We start from the raw sequence: 18,409 nt of genomic DNA, 5'->3' as shown, positions 1-18,409 counted from the left end.
GCAATGATAATAGAACATAGAAGACAACAATCCACAAGTATACAAGACAACCTAAATGCATTTTAAAAAGTAGGATTTCTTGTTTTGTATTTTTTAACGAATACAATTTTTTCGACTCCCATTTCTTTCGGCCGCCTGTGTGCGTTGCACACATTTGTACATATGGTAGAAAGCTTAAATACCTGCTTATAAAAGGTGATAGAAAAAATAAAGAAACAATAAGTTCTATGGAATTTTTAATTTATTAATTATTCAATAATTAAGAATATTTTTCAATAATCAACAAAATATATATATATATATTTTATATGGTGTCAGATTAATCAATAAATTCATCGTTGAAAATATTTCAAGCAGGTTTAAATTTACTGTAACACTGTCTCTTCAATGTGACATTTCATATGCTGTTTTAAAATAGGGTTTGTTATAAAACTTTTTGAGCAAATTTCACATTTGAAAGGTTTTTCCCCATTGTGACGTTTCATATGTAGTTCTAGGTTGCCCCGTCTCACAAATAATTGTGAACATATATTACATTTAAAAGGTATATTACCATCGTGACACTTTCTATGTAATTTTAATTCCAATTTCCTTGTAAAGGATTTTGAACAGATATCACATTTAAAAGATTTTTCATCATCGTGGCATTTTTTATGCAGATTTAATACACATTTTTTTGTAAATAACTGTAAGCAGATTTTACATTCGAAAGAGGTTTCCCCATCTTTGCATTTCATATGTTGCATCAATTCACCTTTCCTTACAAATGATTTTGAACAGAATTCACATTTAAAAGATTTATCTCCACTGTGATATTTCATATGCAATGCTAATTCGCAACTTTGTACAAAGCAATGTGAGCAAATTTCACATTTGAAAGGTTTTTTACCTTCATGCCGTTTCATATGTAATGTTAATTCACAATTCTTAGTGAAATATTTTGAACAAATTTTACATTCAAATGGCTTATATCCAGTGTGATATTTCATGTGTTGTGTTAAATGACTGCGTTGAACAAAATACTTTGAACAAATTTCACATTTAAAAGAATTTTCTTCAGTGTGGTTTTTCAAATGCAATGTTAATTCGCTGCTTCTCGCAAAAGATCTAGGGCAAATTGGGCATTTATGTAGTGTTTCTCCAGGATGATATTTCATGTGTGATTTCAAAGAGCTTTCTGCTATAAAACATTTTGAACAGAACTCACACTTAAAAGGTTTTTCCCCACTGTGAAGTTTCAGATGCATTTCTAAGTTGATATGTCGAGCAAAACGTTTCGAACATATTTGACACTCGAAAGGCTTTTGGTTGCCTTCATGACGTTCTAAATGTAGTGTCAGTTGGCGTTTCCTAGTGAAGTGTTTTGAACATATTTCACATTTGAATGGTTTTTCATCATCGTGACATTTCATGTGTAGAATCAATACACATTTTTTTGTAAAGTGTTCTGAGCAGATCTTACAATTCAATGACTTTTCTTCGGCGTAAAATTTCAGGTGTTGCATTAATTCACTTTTCTTTACGAATAATTTCGAACAGAATTCGCATTTGTGAGACTTTTCCCCAGTGTGATATTTCATATGTAAAGTCAATTCGCATTTTTTTACAAAGCATTTTGAACAGATCTCGCATTTGAATGGTTTTTCACCGTCATGCCGTTTCATGTGTAATTTTAATTCACAGTTTTTTATAAAAAACTTTGAACACAATTCACATTTGTATAGTTTTTTTCCTGTGTGATGGCTCATATGTATCTTTAATGCATTTTGAGATAGAAAGCTTTTTGAACACTCTGTGCACTGATTTAAAAGTGTTTTTTCTCCGTCAATCTACAAAGAAAAAATCATAATAGAATCTGTTTATGTACATATTTTAGATGAAATAGTATTTTAAAATTAAAGAAGTTTTATTATAAAAATTACCACTAAACGTTTTCCATCAATATTTTCTGTACGCAATGTGAGTTCTTTTATTTCTTTTATTTTATTTTTTTGGTGATCAATATTTTCTGTAACTCGTATTAAACCGGTTTCGTTTGCACAACTTGAATGCAAACTCGAATTTTGAACACAGCCTTCATTGTTCCAAACTAAATCATCAAGTAAAACTTCTTCCACTTTAACATTCAAACGTTTGGTTGACATTGAATCATTTTTAATACAAATTTGTTTGAAATCGATTAATAGCATCAAGTTAGATTCACACGACGAACATATGGCATCTGGCAATCCATCGCCTTCATCAACCTACAAATGGAAAAAAAGCATAATATACTTTCGGTGAATAAATTAGGCGTACTATTGTGGATTACACGAGCTGGTTAAGAAACTGGCCTGTAGTTGACAACAGCTTCGAATGGATTTAGCTAATGCGTTCGAATTTTCATGAATTGACACATAAGATCCATTAAAAATAGGACGTAGGCAAAGTCGACACTCCATCATTAGCATTTATTTGTATCAATCTCGAATTCCTTATGTTGTCTAAGTATGCTTGCTGTTGTCACAATGACAGCTTATAAACATGGATGCCAATTGTATAATTTCATCAATATCCTAAAGTCGAATTGCTAAAGCAAGATTAGTAATTCCAGATATGTATTTTTAATTTGCGCAATTAAAATGAAGCTAATATAAACCTTGTAAAAAATAATAGAATTGATAATTTTATTATGTTTTGGCACTGTCTATTTGACATTTTTGCATTTGCAAAAAAAAAAAATTGGCATGCCTAATTTATACCGTCGCGAATTTCTTAAAAATAGCCCCCCGGAGTGTTTTCAGTGATATTTTATCTTTGCATTTACATAGGTTTAACAATGATCGATAACGGTGATTCCTATATTTAAAGAAATGTAAAAGAAACTTGTCGAAACAATAAGATTTTACGACTTAACAAAGACATGAAGACATGCTGATCACAGCTGGGGTTCACCTATACGTGGCGTGCCATACTTTTGAGTGTGTTCTTACAATAAGTTGTGCACGTGTGTGATGATTCCCTACATTACAAAAATTCATTGGCTACGTCCACACTACCGAAATCTTCACCCGATACACCCGATATTTAGGAATTTTTCTATATCCAGTTCCTATATTGCAACCTGTGGTTGCTATTTAAGAACTGGTTATGGAAAAATATCTAAATATCGGGTGTATCGGGTGTATGTAGATATCGGTTGGGAAGACGTAGCCATTGGCGCCGTCCACACACACGATATCTACTACCGATATTTCAACATGGGAACTGGATATGGAAAAATCGGTAGTAGATATCGTGTGTGTGGACAGCGCATTAACTTTTATAAAATTATCAATATTATTTTTGAAATGGTTTAAAGTTGTCTGATGTAAGTAATATTGACAAAAATTCTAACGAGAGACGATCGATTTGGATTTGATAACCATTAAGATTTTACCAGTAGCGTGAGACGTACTCATAAAGGTCTGTTCATACCTATCCAGTACGACCCGTATCCTGCAGGATAGTATTCTTTGGTGCATTCTATATGGACGCGCATGAATGCGTAAATGCGCATGCGCGAATGGAGTATGAATACGTCCATATAATGCACCAAAGAATACTATCCGCACTTGCATAGCACCTGCGGGATACGGGTCGTGCTGGATAGGTATGAACAGACCTTAATCATTGAGAAATTTAAATAGTTTTTTATTAGGGCTGGGATTTGAATCCACAATCTTTCTTCTGGTATAAAAAACTAACTGAAAGAGTGAACTAAGCTTTGGCTTGAGTTAATTAATCAAATAAACCAATTTTCCAGCGACATGACGAAAATCGTCATACATTGGTATTTTGAGTTAGCGTGTGGTGGCGTGCAGGTGAAGTGCGATCGATCGCCACCTCTATACTCCAGTCGGCGAGTCGCAGAGGTTGGTCTCAGTTCGCTGTCAGTTGTTCGAGTGACGTCAGTCAATATGTTGAAGTGGAGCGTGAGTAGGGCCGTGACCGCGGGAGCGCGAGCTTTCCTCGCCAAGGGGGCTCCTGCAGCCGTCGCCGTGAGACACTCCTCGGCGTCCACGGAGACCGACGAAGAACTGGACGCCCGGTAAGAGCTAGTGCTAGTGCTAGTGCTAGCGTTGGCCATTATAGAGCGCGTGTTATGTAACGAACGTAATCTTCCCAAACCCACCCCCCCAATGCCCAATGGCCTTATGGCCTATGGACGTCTTCAACCACACGACTATTCCAATTACAACGACTCGATTCGAATTCACGAGTTTGCCAGGTCTTTGAAATGTGTCGACTGTCTACACGTCCTTTCTGAATGTCTCACGTTGTTGCACAAATTGCATTATTCCTTATAAAAATTCTCTAATTGAACCTTCAATACTCCATGACATAATTTGTAGTATTAATAACAGTCTTAGTCATTCCTTTCTGAAAAATTCTTATATCAACTGTTCAGTATAAGCTAGTACCATCGGGGATCCAATCCTTTGAAATTTTTTCAGTATTTCACATATCAAGACTAACTCTCAGGCTTCATTTCAATAAATAATAGCGAAAGTAACTGTTGTTCAAAATTCACAACTTCAATTATGCAGTATTAAAAAAAAAAAGTACTTTTTTGATAAAAAATGTATATCGATTCAATTTTACCAATGAAAAAGTATAACAAGTAGTATAGGATTAAAAATAAGTTACTAAATTTATAATCTTGATCTTTTTCAGTGTTCATCTTTTAATTGGGTTAATGTTTAAATGAAAATAAAATCAATATACTTTCATTTCAGGTATATCGCTTACTTCAATAGGACCGATATTGACGGATGGGAAGTCCGAAAGGCGATGACCGATATCTTGCGTATGGATTTGGTACCGGAACCAATTGTCGCAGCTGCGGCCCTGAAGGCTTGCCGACGAGTCAACGACTACGCTCTCACGACTAGGTTCTTGGAAGCGATCCACACCAAATGCGGTAACAGAGCTAACGAAATTTACCCATACATAATCCAAGAACTCAGGCCCACTCTCACCGAACTCGGAATCAGTACACCCGAAGAGTTAGGATATGACAAGCCCGAGTTGGCGTTGCAGAGCGTCGATGAAATTTAAAATGTTATTTTGTTGTAACATTTAGTAGACATATTAATTTAATATTAAATTCTTCAAATTGAAAAGATATCCTTTGTGAAATGAGTGCTATTCAATAAATAAAGTATATGTTCCAAAAATGATTGTGCTTTTTCTCTTTCCGAGGTGAGATCAGTTGGAAATATTTTCAGGAGCGAGACGGGGATTAAATTTAGAAAGACTCAATAATTGAAATAAATATTTAATTATAAATATTGAACTAATATACAATCTATTTCAGTTATTTTAAAGAAGAAATTTTTTTATCACAACATTTAATACGTCATACAAAAAACAAACATACTCGACACATTTTTTTGTAGTAAAATATAAATGTCTCCATAATGATGATGAAAATGATTGCACATCGAATATTTACAATTATATTGCTAAAAATGAATGAAATCTATTCAAATACATCCATAATTACCAGTCATATAAGATTTTGCAGGTACAAAAATTTACTATTTTAACAGACAATTATAACTAATGTTATTACTTTTTTTGGGATAAAGAGTTAATGCATATGTTTAAATCTAATCGATTTTAAAATCTAAAACATCTGGAAGTAACCAAACGACCACGCAAAGCGTTCAGAATTTTCTCAGTACGAACCGACGAATTTTCTTTGACGGAAGAAAGAAATACGTATAAATCTATTATAAAATCAAGTTAGTTCAATTATTTAAAAATGCAGTTCGATGAAATGTTTTCTTTTAAATATTCATACAACTTTTGAGAACAATTCAACTCTTGCTTAATTAACATTATTCTAACTTGGTGTTAAAACTGGGTATGTTTTAACGTTTGAAAATTATTCACACACACACACACACACACGCGCACACAAATATATTGCCATTCAAGCTATTAACTAAAAAGCTAATTATTGTATATGAGACGTGCAAATTTGTACAAGGCGATTTATATACCTCGTTTTGAAGTTTCACTTAAAATAATTACCATATTGGCCCGACTATAGGACAATCTTGATATTTTGAATTTGCTCGTCATATATCAATATTTACATACAGTTTATTCGAGACTTGAATATAAAGCAATCTATTTGTATTTTTATTGATTTAACTTCGGGCCAATACAGTGAATTTTGTATTATGATAAATAACAATAAAAACCATCATAAATAATCGCTTTTTATTGTATGAAATAATAATAAAATATTGGGTATGTGTGCGTACTTTTTAAAATTAAAGTGCAAATATTTAAACGTAAAACGGGTACCAGTGTATATTTTTTTACATTCTGTGTTTTTTTTATTATTATTTTATTTTAATTAGATTTACAAACAGTTAAAAGGAAATGTTAAAATATTGAAATAAATTTTGTTAAAAAAATATCACAGTATTTTGTTAACTGGTCAGAATGCCTTTATTTCGGCGTTTTCTTCACATTTGAGTGCAAAGCTAAGAAAAAAAAAACTTTTAAATAATCAATAGTTATTCAGAGAAATTGCAACTACGTCATTAAAAAAGGAAGAATAAACGAAAGTGCAACTATAATAAACTATTAAAATATTTCCTCAATGAGAATAAAAAATTGCCTTTTAAGAAATTACGTTCTCACTTTGTCTATCTACAAAAGTAAAGAAAAAGTTATTAAAAATATACAATTGGTTATGTTAACAGATTTAGTGATATATTTACAAAAAAACTGCGAAATGCAAAACTGAAAAGACTTTGGCATACTAAATTTCTTGCGACCTATTCGCAATGACCAATTAATTCACATATATATATGCATATTATTATATTAGTCACAGGAGTTCTCTAATTCCCTAGATTAAATTTAACTGAATATTTTTGCCTATAGATAGTATGGCCTGTCTGAAAAATAATTAGTTACATTTTATATACATGTATGTTTATGTTGTTGTATATAATATACAGATACAGTATTGTTTCTGGAAATTATGGGATAACATTAGCATTACATATGTAAGTTACTTAAAATTGTGTGGAATGTGAATAAAATCTTGTTACTTCACCATTGTTCACAAATACCCTCACATCGGTATATACTACTATAATATTCAACTAATGATTCAGATATATATTTCATTATATTGTAATGGACAATTTTTTTCCGAAACCTCTCGAAACTCGCTAAATGCTGATAGTCGAAAATTTATTGCAAATCGTTGAAGAAAATTGACATTATAAAATCCAACAAAGGAAATTCATACATATATATAATATAAAATAAAAAAAGAAATCGTTTTATTACCACGACTTCATACAAAAAAAAAAAATATAGTAAAAGTGAGTAATAAAATTAACTAAATTAAATCCATACTCTGAAATATGTCTGATCCCCTTCTGGTAAATAAAAATTTAAAAAGAAATCAACAAATAACTTAACTGTGAGTACTATTTTTATACGAATTATCATAATATAATATGTATACTTAAAATTATTACAACTGTACAGACCGAAATTTCAAAATTACATTAAAAATTATAAGATTCGCAACTAAGTTGCGAAAATATTAAATTTATGACTAGATTTCACAAATTTACAAAACATATTTTCACATTTTTTTTACATCCACAATATATAAACACACTAAATATGTATTTTCGGCGATCGAATCGATCCGTTGGCCTTGGCAAAGTATATCATCAAATAAACAAAATTAAATAATATCAATTCACATGAGATACGGATACGGTGAATGCTACATATGCATTATGTTCAGATCTCCATCGCAGTTCCGAGTACACATTAACATTTCAAACGTACGTATGTTGTACAGTAATTTTTCACCATAGTTTTATCTGATGTGAATCAATAAGGAACTCGCTCCTTTGCATGAATGGTAACATTCAATTTAACTATTATTAAAAGTTAGTCTAGAAAAAAATTTAAATTATTTTCATTGATCACTAACAATCGTTTCTGATTGTTCGGCTTTTACTTCTCCAATAGCAGCCATCGCTTTTGTTAAAACTGTAGCATCCTTCAAACTGAGTACTTGCAAAACTTGAGGTTCTGTACCAGCAGGACCTTGGATCATCATCTGAGTCATTCCTGGCCCCATTGAGATTGTTTCCATTGGGTCTCCGTTCGAATCCACCTGTATTATACGAAACAAAACGATTAATACACACGCAATGACGATATTCAAATACTCAAATTGATCAAATAAATAAAACATACTATTGTAAAATAAATATTTATTTAAATATATAACGTAAAAACAGACATAAAATATGAAAATGTAACAACAAAATAAAAATATGAATTATATATCATGTGAAGTTTAAAATACTTTTAAAATTTTGGATAGGTAGATAGGTAATATATACATATATACATGTGTACACGAAACTTACAAAAAGCACATTCAAAGTTTTTGGTTTAGCATGTTTTCCAAAAGAGCCGATCAATGTCACCATTAAATCGATAATTTTAAATATATTATTCAAAAAGTACAAGAAAAAATATCCCACATGTTTCAATTTGCATATTAAATTAAATTAACTGTATGCAGATTTTATGATTTAGTGAAACCTCAATGAAAAAGGTTTGTATTGTATGAAAGAGTACACAAAACCAAAATATGTTTAAACCCAATTTTTGATAAGAATATAAACATTTTTTATATTTAAGAGGACATACTTATAAGTCGACCAATTAAATAAAGTTAGCATGTGTATTGGGATGGCACATTGAAGTAATAATATGTACATATGTATGTATTAACATACTAAAAATCGACTTTTAAATCCAAAGGCAGTTAAAACACCGTTTGACTATAATAGCATGCAGTGGCAGATTTACTTCGCTAATATATTTACAAATTTCTGGAAGGCCCTATATATAAATATATGTACAGGGCCAGGTTCTATACCACCTCCTCTTTGTCAGAAAAGTTAATAAAAAATTCAAAATAAGCAACTTGGTATTAACAAATCTGTTTGGTGAAAACCGCGAGTAGTTGGAAGCTAGAATGTCCAATTTAGATTGATTCAAATAATTTTCAACCGTCGTAAGCAGACTTAAAAAATTGTCGGTTACCGAAAGAAGATGAAAGCCATGCTTAATGCATTTTCGGAAATGCGTGCGTGCGCGCATAAACGCCCCCATTGACTTTTATTCCTATTAGCGATATTTTGAGCAAACAATAAAAGTAAAATTCCTGCTATAAATAAGTGCAAACATTGATCTTCTTGGAAATGCGATGCATTTAGTAAAACAACTAACGCTTTTTTTCTGCAGAAATTGATTCATGATGTCGTATCAGATTGGAATAGATATTCGGGCCTCCGACCTTTCAATCGGGGGCCTGAAGCGTGCGCCTCCCCGAGTATGCGTAAATCCGCCACTGCTAGCATGTTTCGTTATAATATTAAATAAATAATAAACTTTATAAAGGAGAAATAATACGTACAGGTAACTATTTAAAAGACACAAATTTTGCATCATGATATAATAAATTTTAAATATATAAAGAGATCACAATTCAAAACATTTGAACAGTACTCGAGAAATGTGGAAAACTAAATATCTTTTTTAATTGACAATATATGTATGTATATAATGGTAAACGGATTATTTCGCACATTGCGATCGCGCGCACGATAATCGTTGCTACGAAAATCGAATAATCTGGAACTCGAGTTCTCGTTAGTATGATAGTTCGTGTGGGTAGCTCTCGATGGATGGAACTTTCGAGTGCCAGATGTTCCGTCATCGAGATTTTAGTGACGTTTGCGAGATCGCTTTTTGCGGAATAATCCCGAACCGTATATAATCAACGATAAAATCATTCACCTCGACAGGTTTTCGCAAAAACATTGAATCTGACTCTACGTTGAATTTAATTTAACCTTCTTAGTGCGAGTGTACATGTTCAATAGTAAATTATTGCCATCAACATTGTGCGACTGAGTAACTTTTAATACATTATTGAATTTTGGTGATACCTGAACAACGGGAGTAACACAAACTGCACCATCACTACCAGTGTGAATTTGCTGAATATTGGCTACCATTGTTTGATACATTCCTCCTGACACGGGTAATGTGATTACCCCACTAACTGAAACCGGATACCCTAAAGATGAAAAATTACCCATCATACCAAAAAAAAAAAAAAAACCAAACAAAAAATTTACTGACAAATTGCTTCAAAACAAATTCAACATCAAAAAATCACCTTGACCGTCTTCCCCAGTAAGGATAATTTGACCGTCTTGATTAAGTGTCGCTTCGGTAACTGCATTCAAGTCAACGGACATTGTACTACCGTCTCCGTTATCGAGAGTTTGTACGGTATGTACACCGTCGGCACCACTTGTATGAATCTGAAGCAAAAAAACACGTAAATTAGAATAAAATTAACATGAGCATGGCAGCAAAATAGACAGCTATTGAAAAATATTGCTTACTTGTATAATTGATACTGTTCCGTCTGGGTTTGTTATCGTTTGTAATACTGCGGGAGCATATTGTGACATCTGCGGCAAAAATTCGTTCATATAAATATGCGTTTCAATCTATTTTAAAAATTTATCTATCTTGAATAATTTAGATTATGGAGATAACAGTTTTATAATTTCAGTATATGGAATATAAGAAAAATAATACATAAAAAAATAAGCAACTTAATAATGTACTAATATGTATGTAAAGACTAATTTACAGTAGCACTGGAAAGTGTATCATTTTAGTGCCTAAATAAGGGCATATTAACAATAAAATACCATTGCACATGAAAAATATAGAAATAATTAACTGAAATACTAAGAACTGGATTAATCATATCACTTGACTACAAAAATAATCGTTTCAGGATATAGAAAAAATAATATGATTTTAAAATAATAACAATATTTTGACCTAAAAAAATCAAACATCGTTGATTTTTTCAATTTGGTAAGACTGAGCAACAAAAAAATTTATCAGATCGTAGCTAATCAATAATGAAAAAGTTTGAAAAAGTGAGTATTGGAATCAATAGTCAAATGTTTTTTTTCATTGATTGTGATTTTCTATTACTTTGAAATACTTATAATTAATTATGGGAACAATTTAAACGTCCATTTTATAAAATAAATGTGCATTTAAAAATTTTTGTACATTAAAAAAAGTTTCTGTACATTACAAAAAAATTTGTGTGCATTTCTAAATGACGGATACAGATTGCATTAGAAGCTTTGCTTTGAACATTGAAAAAAATATAAATGTGTATTAAAATGACAGATGAACTGTATCGGCAACGTCGCGAATACCAAAATACGAACTGACAACAACCAACGCTTTTCTCTATTGGATTCCTTCTTTTTTACTCTTCAGCTTACGACCTTCGTCACCTACGACCTTGGCTTCGACTCTACGACCTGACATCATCTTTCATATCCATACGTAATACGTAAACAAAAGTAAACACTTTTGACAGTTGACAATTGTCAATAGCGGAGGACTGCAAAGTTCCCACTTTTTGTAACTATTCTAATGCTAAAATCTATTTTTTCGAATGATCGTTTCATATTTTGGTCACTTTATAATGCCAAAATATTTTATTCGATGCACAATACGAGATTGTTAAATGCACAAAAATTTTTTTTAAGATACAAAGTATTTTTCTCAATGTACAGTTAAATCACACCCATCAGCGAAAAGTAAAAAATATTTGCACATTTTTTTCACATGCTGTTGTGCGTTTATTTAGTCAGTTTTTAATTTCACCACATTAATACGGATTGGTTTTCTATTTCAATGTATTTTTTTTATCTAAACATACTAATTCGAACGATAAATGTAAATTCAAAAACGTGATTTTTCTGTTGCTCAGGGTAATTCATAACTTCATTGCCTCGATTATTATATTTCCCAATAAATAATTGACATAAAAGAATAAACAAAAACATATTCAATTCTTCTACAACATGCTATAAACGTGCAAGTTTTCAAACGTAAATTAAACACGTCTAATTTTAAATGGAAACATAATATAATAACAATAAAAATTGCATAGCAATTCTACAGTGCGTGGTACAAATTCAGAACATATATTATATATTTATTATAAAATTCATTGAACGTTGTCTCGTAAGACGTGATGCAAAACAATAATATAGAACCTAAAACGTAAAAAAACAATAAAATCATCTAGCATAAAAAAAATTGCAAGTTCGTTTTACATTGACCGCGCGTTAACATTTTCTATTTGTGTTTATCAATTGTGTATTCTATATAAAAAATAAACATACAATACAGTAAAATGAACTACAAGCTTTGTAAAAAAAGTGAAATTAAAAAAATAAAAAAGAAATTATAACACAAATAGACGAGTGCTTAAAATGAGTCGATAAGCGGGTACCAACATCAACATCAGTCAGCGTGAGGGGATCGAGACACACTTGTTGCTGCACACCACTAGATAGTATCTGCTGAGTCATTTTGTGGGAATTGGTCATCCCACCTGCGTGCAGCTTCACCACCCCTAACCCACTCACACCCATGTGATTAACCTGTTCAGTCATCTGACCAACCAATTCATGATTATTCAACGGATCACACATTTCTTAGCGTATTCTAACAAAAACACATGTAATTTTCAAAATATAAACAGTTCATTAGTTTCACTCTCGTTAGCGGTCACTGTCATGACAACATCGGAATAATACACTCAGTATGAACTTGCCGTTATAATTATAATAAAGGTTCAAGCTTGATCGGCCAGTCTTTGTATTGTAAATGTGAATGCTCCGTTTTTCACATGCAGCAACTCCTTCATTCAATTTTTCCAATTGCAGATGTACCTTCAGTAGACAGACAACCAATCACCAAAACTTACTCTTCTTTGAACCGTGCAGCAAGCAGCGTTATACTCGACTAACAAAGCTTGAACCTTCACTTCAATACTATCAAAGATATCAAGAAAAATTGCAATATGTATTGAGACTTGAGAAAAGCAACAGGCTTGACCAACAAGCTGACAGTTTGGCAGTCTACATATTAACTCATTATAGACCGGCCGAATTTTCCCAAAAATTATGAGAATCTACGTATTTTTCGCAAAGTAACAGTGAAAACATAATTTCTAAATTAAATTAAAATTTGGAATACAGCTTCTTTACGTTACAGTGAAATTGACTCAGGTAGTGAGTACGGATGTAACAATGGAATTATCATAATTCAATAAATTAAAAATTATTAACAAATTTGTTTTAATAACTTAAGCTATATTGATTGTTAAAACTAGTTTGTAGAAAATTTTTAAATAAGTGAACTCAAAATGTTAAATGGAAATAAAGCCTTCTTCTATTTCGATCATAATATGTGTGTTTCATTCAGTTTCAGGTCGTCATAATCAGAAATTTTATTTTCATAGTACATAATATCAATTAATTATTGAATCGTATAGCATTCTATAAAATAATCTAAAGTTGGTATTTCACTATCATTCAACTGTTAAAAATTATAATCTCACTAATAGGGACCAGTGAATATGTAATTTCCGTAGTGAAAACGTAACTATACCCAGTGAATGGATGTGTAATTGGATATGAATTCACTGAAACGTCAGTGTAATTATGATTTCACTATAACATACATTTTATAGATCATTGTGTTATTCATTTGAATGAAAGATTAAATCTGAGGAGAATGCTATTTGAGAAAATACTAGTCAATTCTGATATCTGAGGATTTGCTCTGAATTAGGGATTGCAATTTACCGTCAAATCTCATAAACCGATAAACGGGAAAATGATTTTTCCTAATATCGGTATATCGATATTTACCGGAAAATGAAAAAAAAAAGCATTTTTTTCGTGGATTTAGATAACTGTATGTGGTTACTTTTCCTAAAAAAGCGTCGACCAATATTGAATCGTTAATAATTAAAAATAAATATCAGGTGAATAATGTCATATAAATGCATTAAAGTAAATTCGTAATAATAAATAAATTAAATTTTTTTTAACCAATCATATTTAATTTATCAATTTGAAATTGCTACATTTAATACTGAAATTAATCAAATTCCAGACAACCTAATCCACAATACGTTATTTGCATCGATTTTTATATGTCTGTATATGTACTTAAATCGCGATAAAATAGTTCAAATTGATGGCGAAATTTTACCGGTATTGTTTTGGAATATTATCGATAAATTCATTGAAAAATAGAAATCAAGCTTTAAACCATTTACCATCGATATTTTGGATTAAGATGCTATCTATGAATGGAAGCTTGAATCTAAAATTTGTATGTAGTTTGGAGGATTTAAAAACACACCGTGTTTACCGGCCCATAGTGAGTTAATATAATTGATTCAATCATATTGTAAATAAAGTCACATTTGCATGTGTAATAATATCAACAAATTCAATGATATGATTAAAATTTAAACCAATATCACAACATATGTAATTGTGATTAAACGTCAGGCCCAATAATATGACTAATTGTAAAAGTCTAAATATTATAATATAATAATTATCTAAACGTTGTGATAATTTGAAAAAACACAATCTAACTGAATAAACAAACATGATACATATTTTCCAATCGTTCCAAATACTTTGAGAGCATCGTCATAAATCACACAGAATTAAATATACACTCGATTCACACATTATCAACACGTAGATACAAAATACTCGCTTGCAATTATTATGAAAGTGTACGAGTACTTACATAAGAGTGTCTGTGTAAGAAAAATTCAACAGTTGAAACATTAGTACAGTAAAAATGTTCAATATTTGATATTTCAATCGCCGTGTTTCAACGTTCTAATGTTTCAATGAAGTAATATAATAAATTATCGAGTGAAGAGTGAAAAGTTTGACGTCACCCACTTTTACACAATCGATTGATGTAAAAAAAAAAACTCACCGAAGACGATGACGATATCGTGGTATTTGCTTTTTCATCTTCCTCTGAAAAATCAGGAAGCAAATCTTCTCTACCGTGATATTTATAACAATTTATAACTATCTGTCTAAGTGCGTGCGTCCATGATATCTGCGTAAAATACAATACGGCATATAAAAAAAAAGAAACGAAAGAAACCATACAAAACACGGACAAATCGGAACCTTCTGTTTTTCGTCTTCGGTACGTGCGTCCATTCTAACATTAGCCCAAGGTAACTCTTTAGGCCACCAGGGAGGTCTCATTGATTCTCGGCCCCAACCGGGTTTGCCCCTTTCTATGGAATCATACGGAAAATTTTAAACAGTGAACGAAATTCAACACAACACATACATATATTATATACTTACGGGCTGAATATTTTAGCATTAAAGGAATGAATGCTCGCAGTTGAGCCTGAGTCATCTTCTCTACGGGTGTGGGTATACCGTCGATTATGAGTGGTGGCAGTTCGTATAGAGACGGATCGTCTTGGACTGGCGGAGGCGCTTGTTGGGCTAAAGCTTGCTCCAGCTCTTCCATTATCATCGAACGAAGGTTTTTTATGACGTCTTCGAGCGGTTTGGCACCGAATACCCTGTACGAGGTGTTGGGTTTGCCGGGAGTAGCGACCAAGACGACCGCTTGCTGTCCAACTCGAGTCGCAAATTCATCTATGGTTTGCTGTTGCATTAAAATAAAATAAATCAATGCAAAATTTACATTTCGCACATGTGACGTTTGTATCGATAGTAATCTGGATACTAAACATATTATATATATGCAGTATATATCGATAATATTATCTAGAAGTCAGTATTCGAGTGACCTTTAAGCGTAATGTATTAAATTTCATATACTCTACACTGAAATACTGCTAATACAATATGTATTAGCAATATTTAAAGTAGATAGGTAAATATAAAGAGATATTGAAGAAGATGTTATGTATAATTCTATTTTAAAGTGATGATTTTTAACTACCAAATTTGGTATACAATCTCGATGCACTCTGACGTGAACCGTAGATGAGTTTTGATGGCGTCCAATTCCTATATCTGGATTTAATCTGCGTATACTTTGGCTAGTTATGATTAAATCTTAAGACATGGTATAATATATGTATGAAAAATATACATAAAATTATTGTTTTGGTGCTTGTCTACTTACTCTCAATTTTCTAAGGAGTCTATTTTGTTGCCGTTTTCTAATTGAAGGATTTGTCTCAAAAGAATGAGGTCTTTTCCTTTTTTTAGATGAAGCTATGGCAGCGGCTGCTGCCATTCCGACAGGCCCTATAAAATTAAGCAGAATGTATAAGAAAATGATACTTTTTAATCATGATGATGTAAATTGAATAGCTTGACATATATATGAAAAAAATTCGATTGAAGTTCAACTGAAACACATTTTGCATATTTTATAACATAAATAAACAATCAATTTTGTATTATAAGTTGAAATATTGATTTAATTTTTTGTCGTATTCACCAGCGGCGGCCAGCTGTGCCGTGACTTCATCGCTCATTGCCACGGTAATGAGGTCTGTACTATCGTCGTACGTCGAACCGGGAGACGACGGACATCCGTCATCGTCGTTCTCCGACTCTCCGGTGAGTCCTCCGTCGCCGTCCTCCATCATGTCAACGGATTCGTCTTTCACCGAGTTCATTTTAATTAACATATAATCAGATGAAGATTTGAAATTCATTGATTCGAATTTTGTATCTGAAAATTTACACAAAACATTGTATACGTCATCGTAAAAAAGTTAGAATCTGCATCAAAAATAAGTAGGAACGGGAAAAGTATGGATTTATTCAGGTGGTTTGCCTCATATACTCGAATAATCTACGTTTTACAATCAACTCGGAATATTTTCATTACTATTTTATCGTAATCTAAGATTTGTAAAATTTTTAGTTGTTCTTAAACCTTTTGAATGCTGACCAACGCCAATCGGCGTTTTGCCAACAAGTTCATGGGTTTGAAAAACGCCGATAGGTGTTGCATTTTGAGCAGGTACAAAGTAAACAAGAATACTACCCGCTGAGCCTTACCAGGTAGCATTGAACATGGGTCGTGTAATCTGTGTTATTAATTTGTCAACGTTTATAAAAACTCGTTTATACTGGAATTTCTGTATTTATAAACATAGCAGAATTACCCGATGGAAATCCCCAACTGCTGAATATTTTAGATTGTGGCTTGGCAATTATATTGTGAGCATTACATTTTAACAACAATGAAGAAGATGGAACTACTTTTGGAAAAATACATTCATCAATAGACTTATTTTATATTATTGCAAGATATATTAGAGAGTGTAAACACACCTTTACAAAACTCGAAATCCTCAGCAGTAGTTATCTAGGGTTTGCTTGGATTAGCTACAATTTTTACACCCGCTTTCTATTGGATTTCTAAATAATTCTAGTTGAAAATGTCGGTGACATTTTCAACATAGCCGGCTCTCAACAGAAATAACATCAGCACTCAAAGGATTAAACAATGCAATGTTTTTGTACTGCTTTTTTTTTAAATATACAAGCAAATGTACTTTCTCCTAATGGAACCGACTTGCATCAGTAATTTTCATCGACTTTGACATCGTAGACGTACAGTCGGTACAATATATATAAGAAATTGACTACAGGAAACAATATTACGTTACAAGTGCCGTCGCCTCCTATTATCAAATTCAATGTTTGTTTTTATGCTGTATATCTACATATATATATTATGTGTACATCATATCGGCTCGGGTGGGTCTAAATAGAATTCCACTTTTGATATTGGACGATGCGAACATCGGCATAACACGGAGCCACAATCGACATGCATACAAACAACAAAATCGATATTCAATACAAAAGTTACACAATTGTAAATAATGGAAGAAAAAAAAAGATAGGACTTTCATCATACACAAAACACACCCGTTGGAACAATGCGAAGGGCTAAAGAGAAACGGACGATGGAGAGGAGAGGAGAGGAGTGGAGGAGTGGAGGAGCAGCAGCTCGCGAAGGTCGATCGCAGACATACGAATAGTGGACACGGCGAGGAGGGGCAGGGGAGGGGAGGGGAAGGGCGAGGGGCAGATTCGGAACAAGCGGGGCGGGTGCGGGTGCGGGTGCGGGGAGCGTGGGGGGCGCCGTGGCCTGGCCGGAGCCGGCCGCGGCGCCCCCGCGCGCCTGCGCCCTGCCCCCGGATTGGTGAGCACGCCCAGTGCGCCCCCGAGCACTACGGCTGCGTACGCACCTGCGTGGCGCCGCGCCCGCTCACAAGGCGCCGCCCCCGGACACCGCGCAACACACCATCGATCCACTCGCGGCCCCCTCCCCGCACCCCCGCCAGCCCCTCCACGGACGCGGCTGCGCGCGCAACTCGCTCTCTCGCTGTCTCGCTCTCTCGCACACGCAC

At 33.0% G+C, this 18,409-nt stretch overlaps 3 protein-coding genes across 4 annotated transcripts; 1 reads left to right on the top strand and 2 right to left on the bottom strand.

Annotated features, from left to right (window-relative positions):
• Positions 1–340: 340 nt before the first annotated feature.
• Positions 341–2,441, bottom strand: LOC143917695 (uncharacterized). Its single transcript, XM_077439273.1, has 3 exons — positions 2,334–2,441; positions 1,923–2,246; positions 341–1,829 (listed from the first exon to the last, which is right to left on the bottom strand). The coding sequence occupies exons 1-3, from the start codon at positions 2,439–2,441 to the stop codon at positions 366–368; spliced, it is 1,896 nt and encodes a 631-aa protein (XP_077295399.1). The 3' UTR covers positions 341–365.
• Positions 2,442–3,868: 1,427 nt separating this feature from the next.
• On the top strand, positions 3,869–5,198 carry COX5A (Cytochrome c oxidase subunit 5A). The gene is made up of 2 exons (XM_077439192.1): positions 3,869–4,069; positions 4,758–5,198. Exons 1-2 carry the CDS (start codon positions 3,939–3,941, stop codon positions 5,077–5,079), a joined length of 453 nt encoding a protein of 150 aa, XP_077295318.1. The 5' UTR covers positions 3,869–3,938; the 3' UTR covers positions 5,080–5,198.
• An 85-nt stretch (positions 5,199–5,283) lies between these two features.
• On the bottom strand, positions 5,284–18,395 carry ewg (DNA-binding protein Ewg). Of its 2 annotated transcripts, XM_077439190.1 has the most exons (11): positions 18,248–18,358; positions 16,477–16,713; positions 16,156–16,280; positions 15,357–15,669; positions 15,171–15,283; positions 14,968–15,096; positions 12,447–12,605; positions 10,509–10,577; positions 10,277–10,424; positions 10,044–10,174; positions 5,284–8,191 (listed from the first exon to the last, which is right to left on the bottom strand). In XM_077439190.1, exons 2-11 carry the CDS (start codon positions 16,694–16,696, stop codon positions 7,991–7,993), a joined length of 1,608 nt encoding a protein of 535 aa, XP_077295316.1. In that variant the 5' UTR covers positions 16,697–16,713; positions 18,248–18,358; the 3' UTR covers positions 5,284–7,990. The 2 variants fall into 2 exon arrangements, with proteins under 2 accessions (XP_077295316.1, XP_077295317.1); XM_077439191.1 differs by lacking the exon at positions 12,447–12,605 and having other exon boundaries at positions 5,290–8,191; positions 18,248–18,395.
• Positions 18,396–18,409: the final 14 nt, after the last annotated feature.

The sequence above is a fragment of the Arctopsyche grandis genome, chromosome 10 (genome assembly GCF_051622035.1).
Source record: "Arctopsyche grandis isolate Sample6627 chromosome 10, ASM5162203v2, whole genome shotgun sequence".
NCBI classification, from domain to species: Eukaryota; Metazoa; Arthropoda; class Insecta; order Trichoptera; family Hydropsychidae; genus Arctopsyche; species Arctopsyche grandis.
Note: the sequence above shows the minus strand (reverse complement) of the source record. Positions and strands in the feature narration are given on the sequence as shown.

Coding starts and splice junctions, on each gene's coding strand:
- ewg (XM_077439190.1), bottom strand. CDS start 16,696: ATGAATTTCAAATCTTCATCTGATTATATGTTAATTAAAATGAACTCG. Junction 12,606..14,967: donor CGATATCGTCATCGTCTTCG/GTGAGTTTTTTT, acceptor TTGGTTGGTCAG/ATGACTGAACAGGTTAATCA. Junction 10,425..10,508: donor GAACAGTATCAATTATACAA/GTAAGCAATATT, acceptor TTTTTGCTTCAG/ATTCATACAAGTGGTGCCGA.
- COX5A (XM_077439192.1), top strand. CDS start 3,939: ATGTTGAAGTGGAGCGTGAGTAGGGCCGTGACCGCGGGAGCGCGAGCT. Junction 4,070..4,757: donor GACGAAGAACTGGACGCCCG/GTAAGAGCTAGT, acceptor CTTTCATTTCAG/GTATATCGCTTACTTCAATA.
- LOC143917695 (XM_077439273.1), bottom strand. CDS start 2,441: ATGGAGTGTCGACTTTGCCTACGTCCTATTTTTAATGGATCTTATGTG. Junction 2,247..2,333: donor GAAGCTGTTGTCAACTACAG/GCCAGTTTCTTA, acceptor TTCCATTTGTAG/GTTGATGAAGGCGATGGATT. Junction 1,830..1,922: donor TTGATGGAAAACGTTTAGTG/GTAATTTTTATA, acceptor TTTTCTTTGTAG/ATTGACGGAGAAAAAACACT.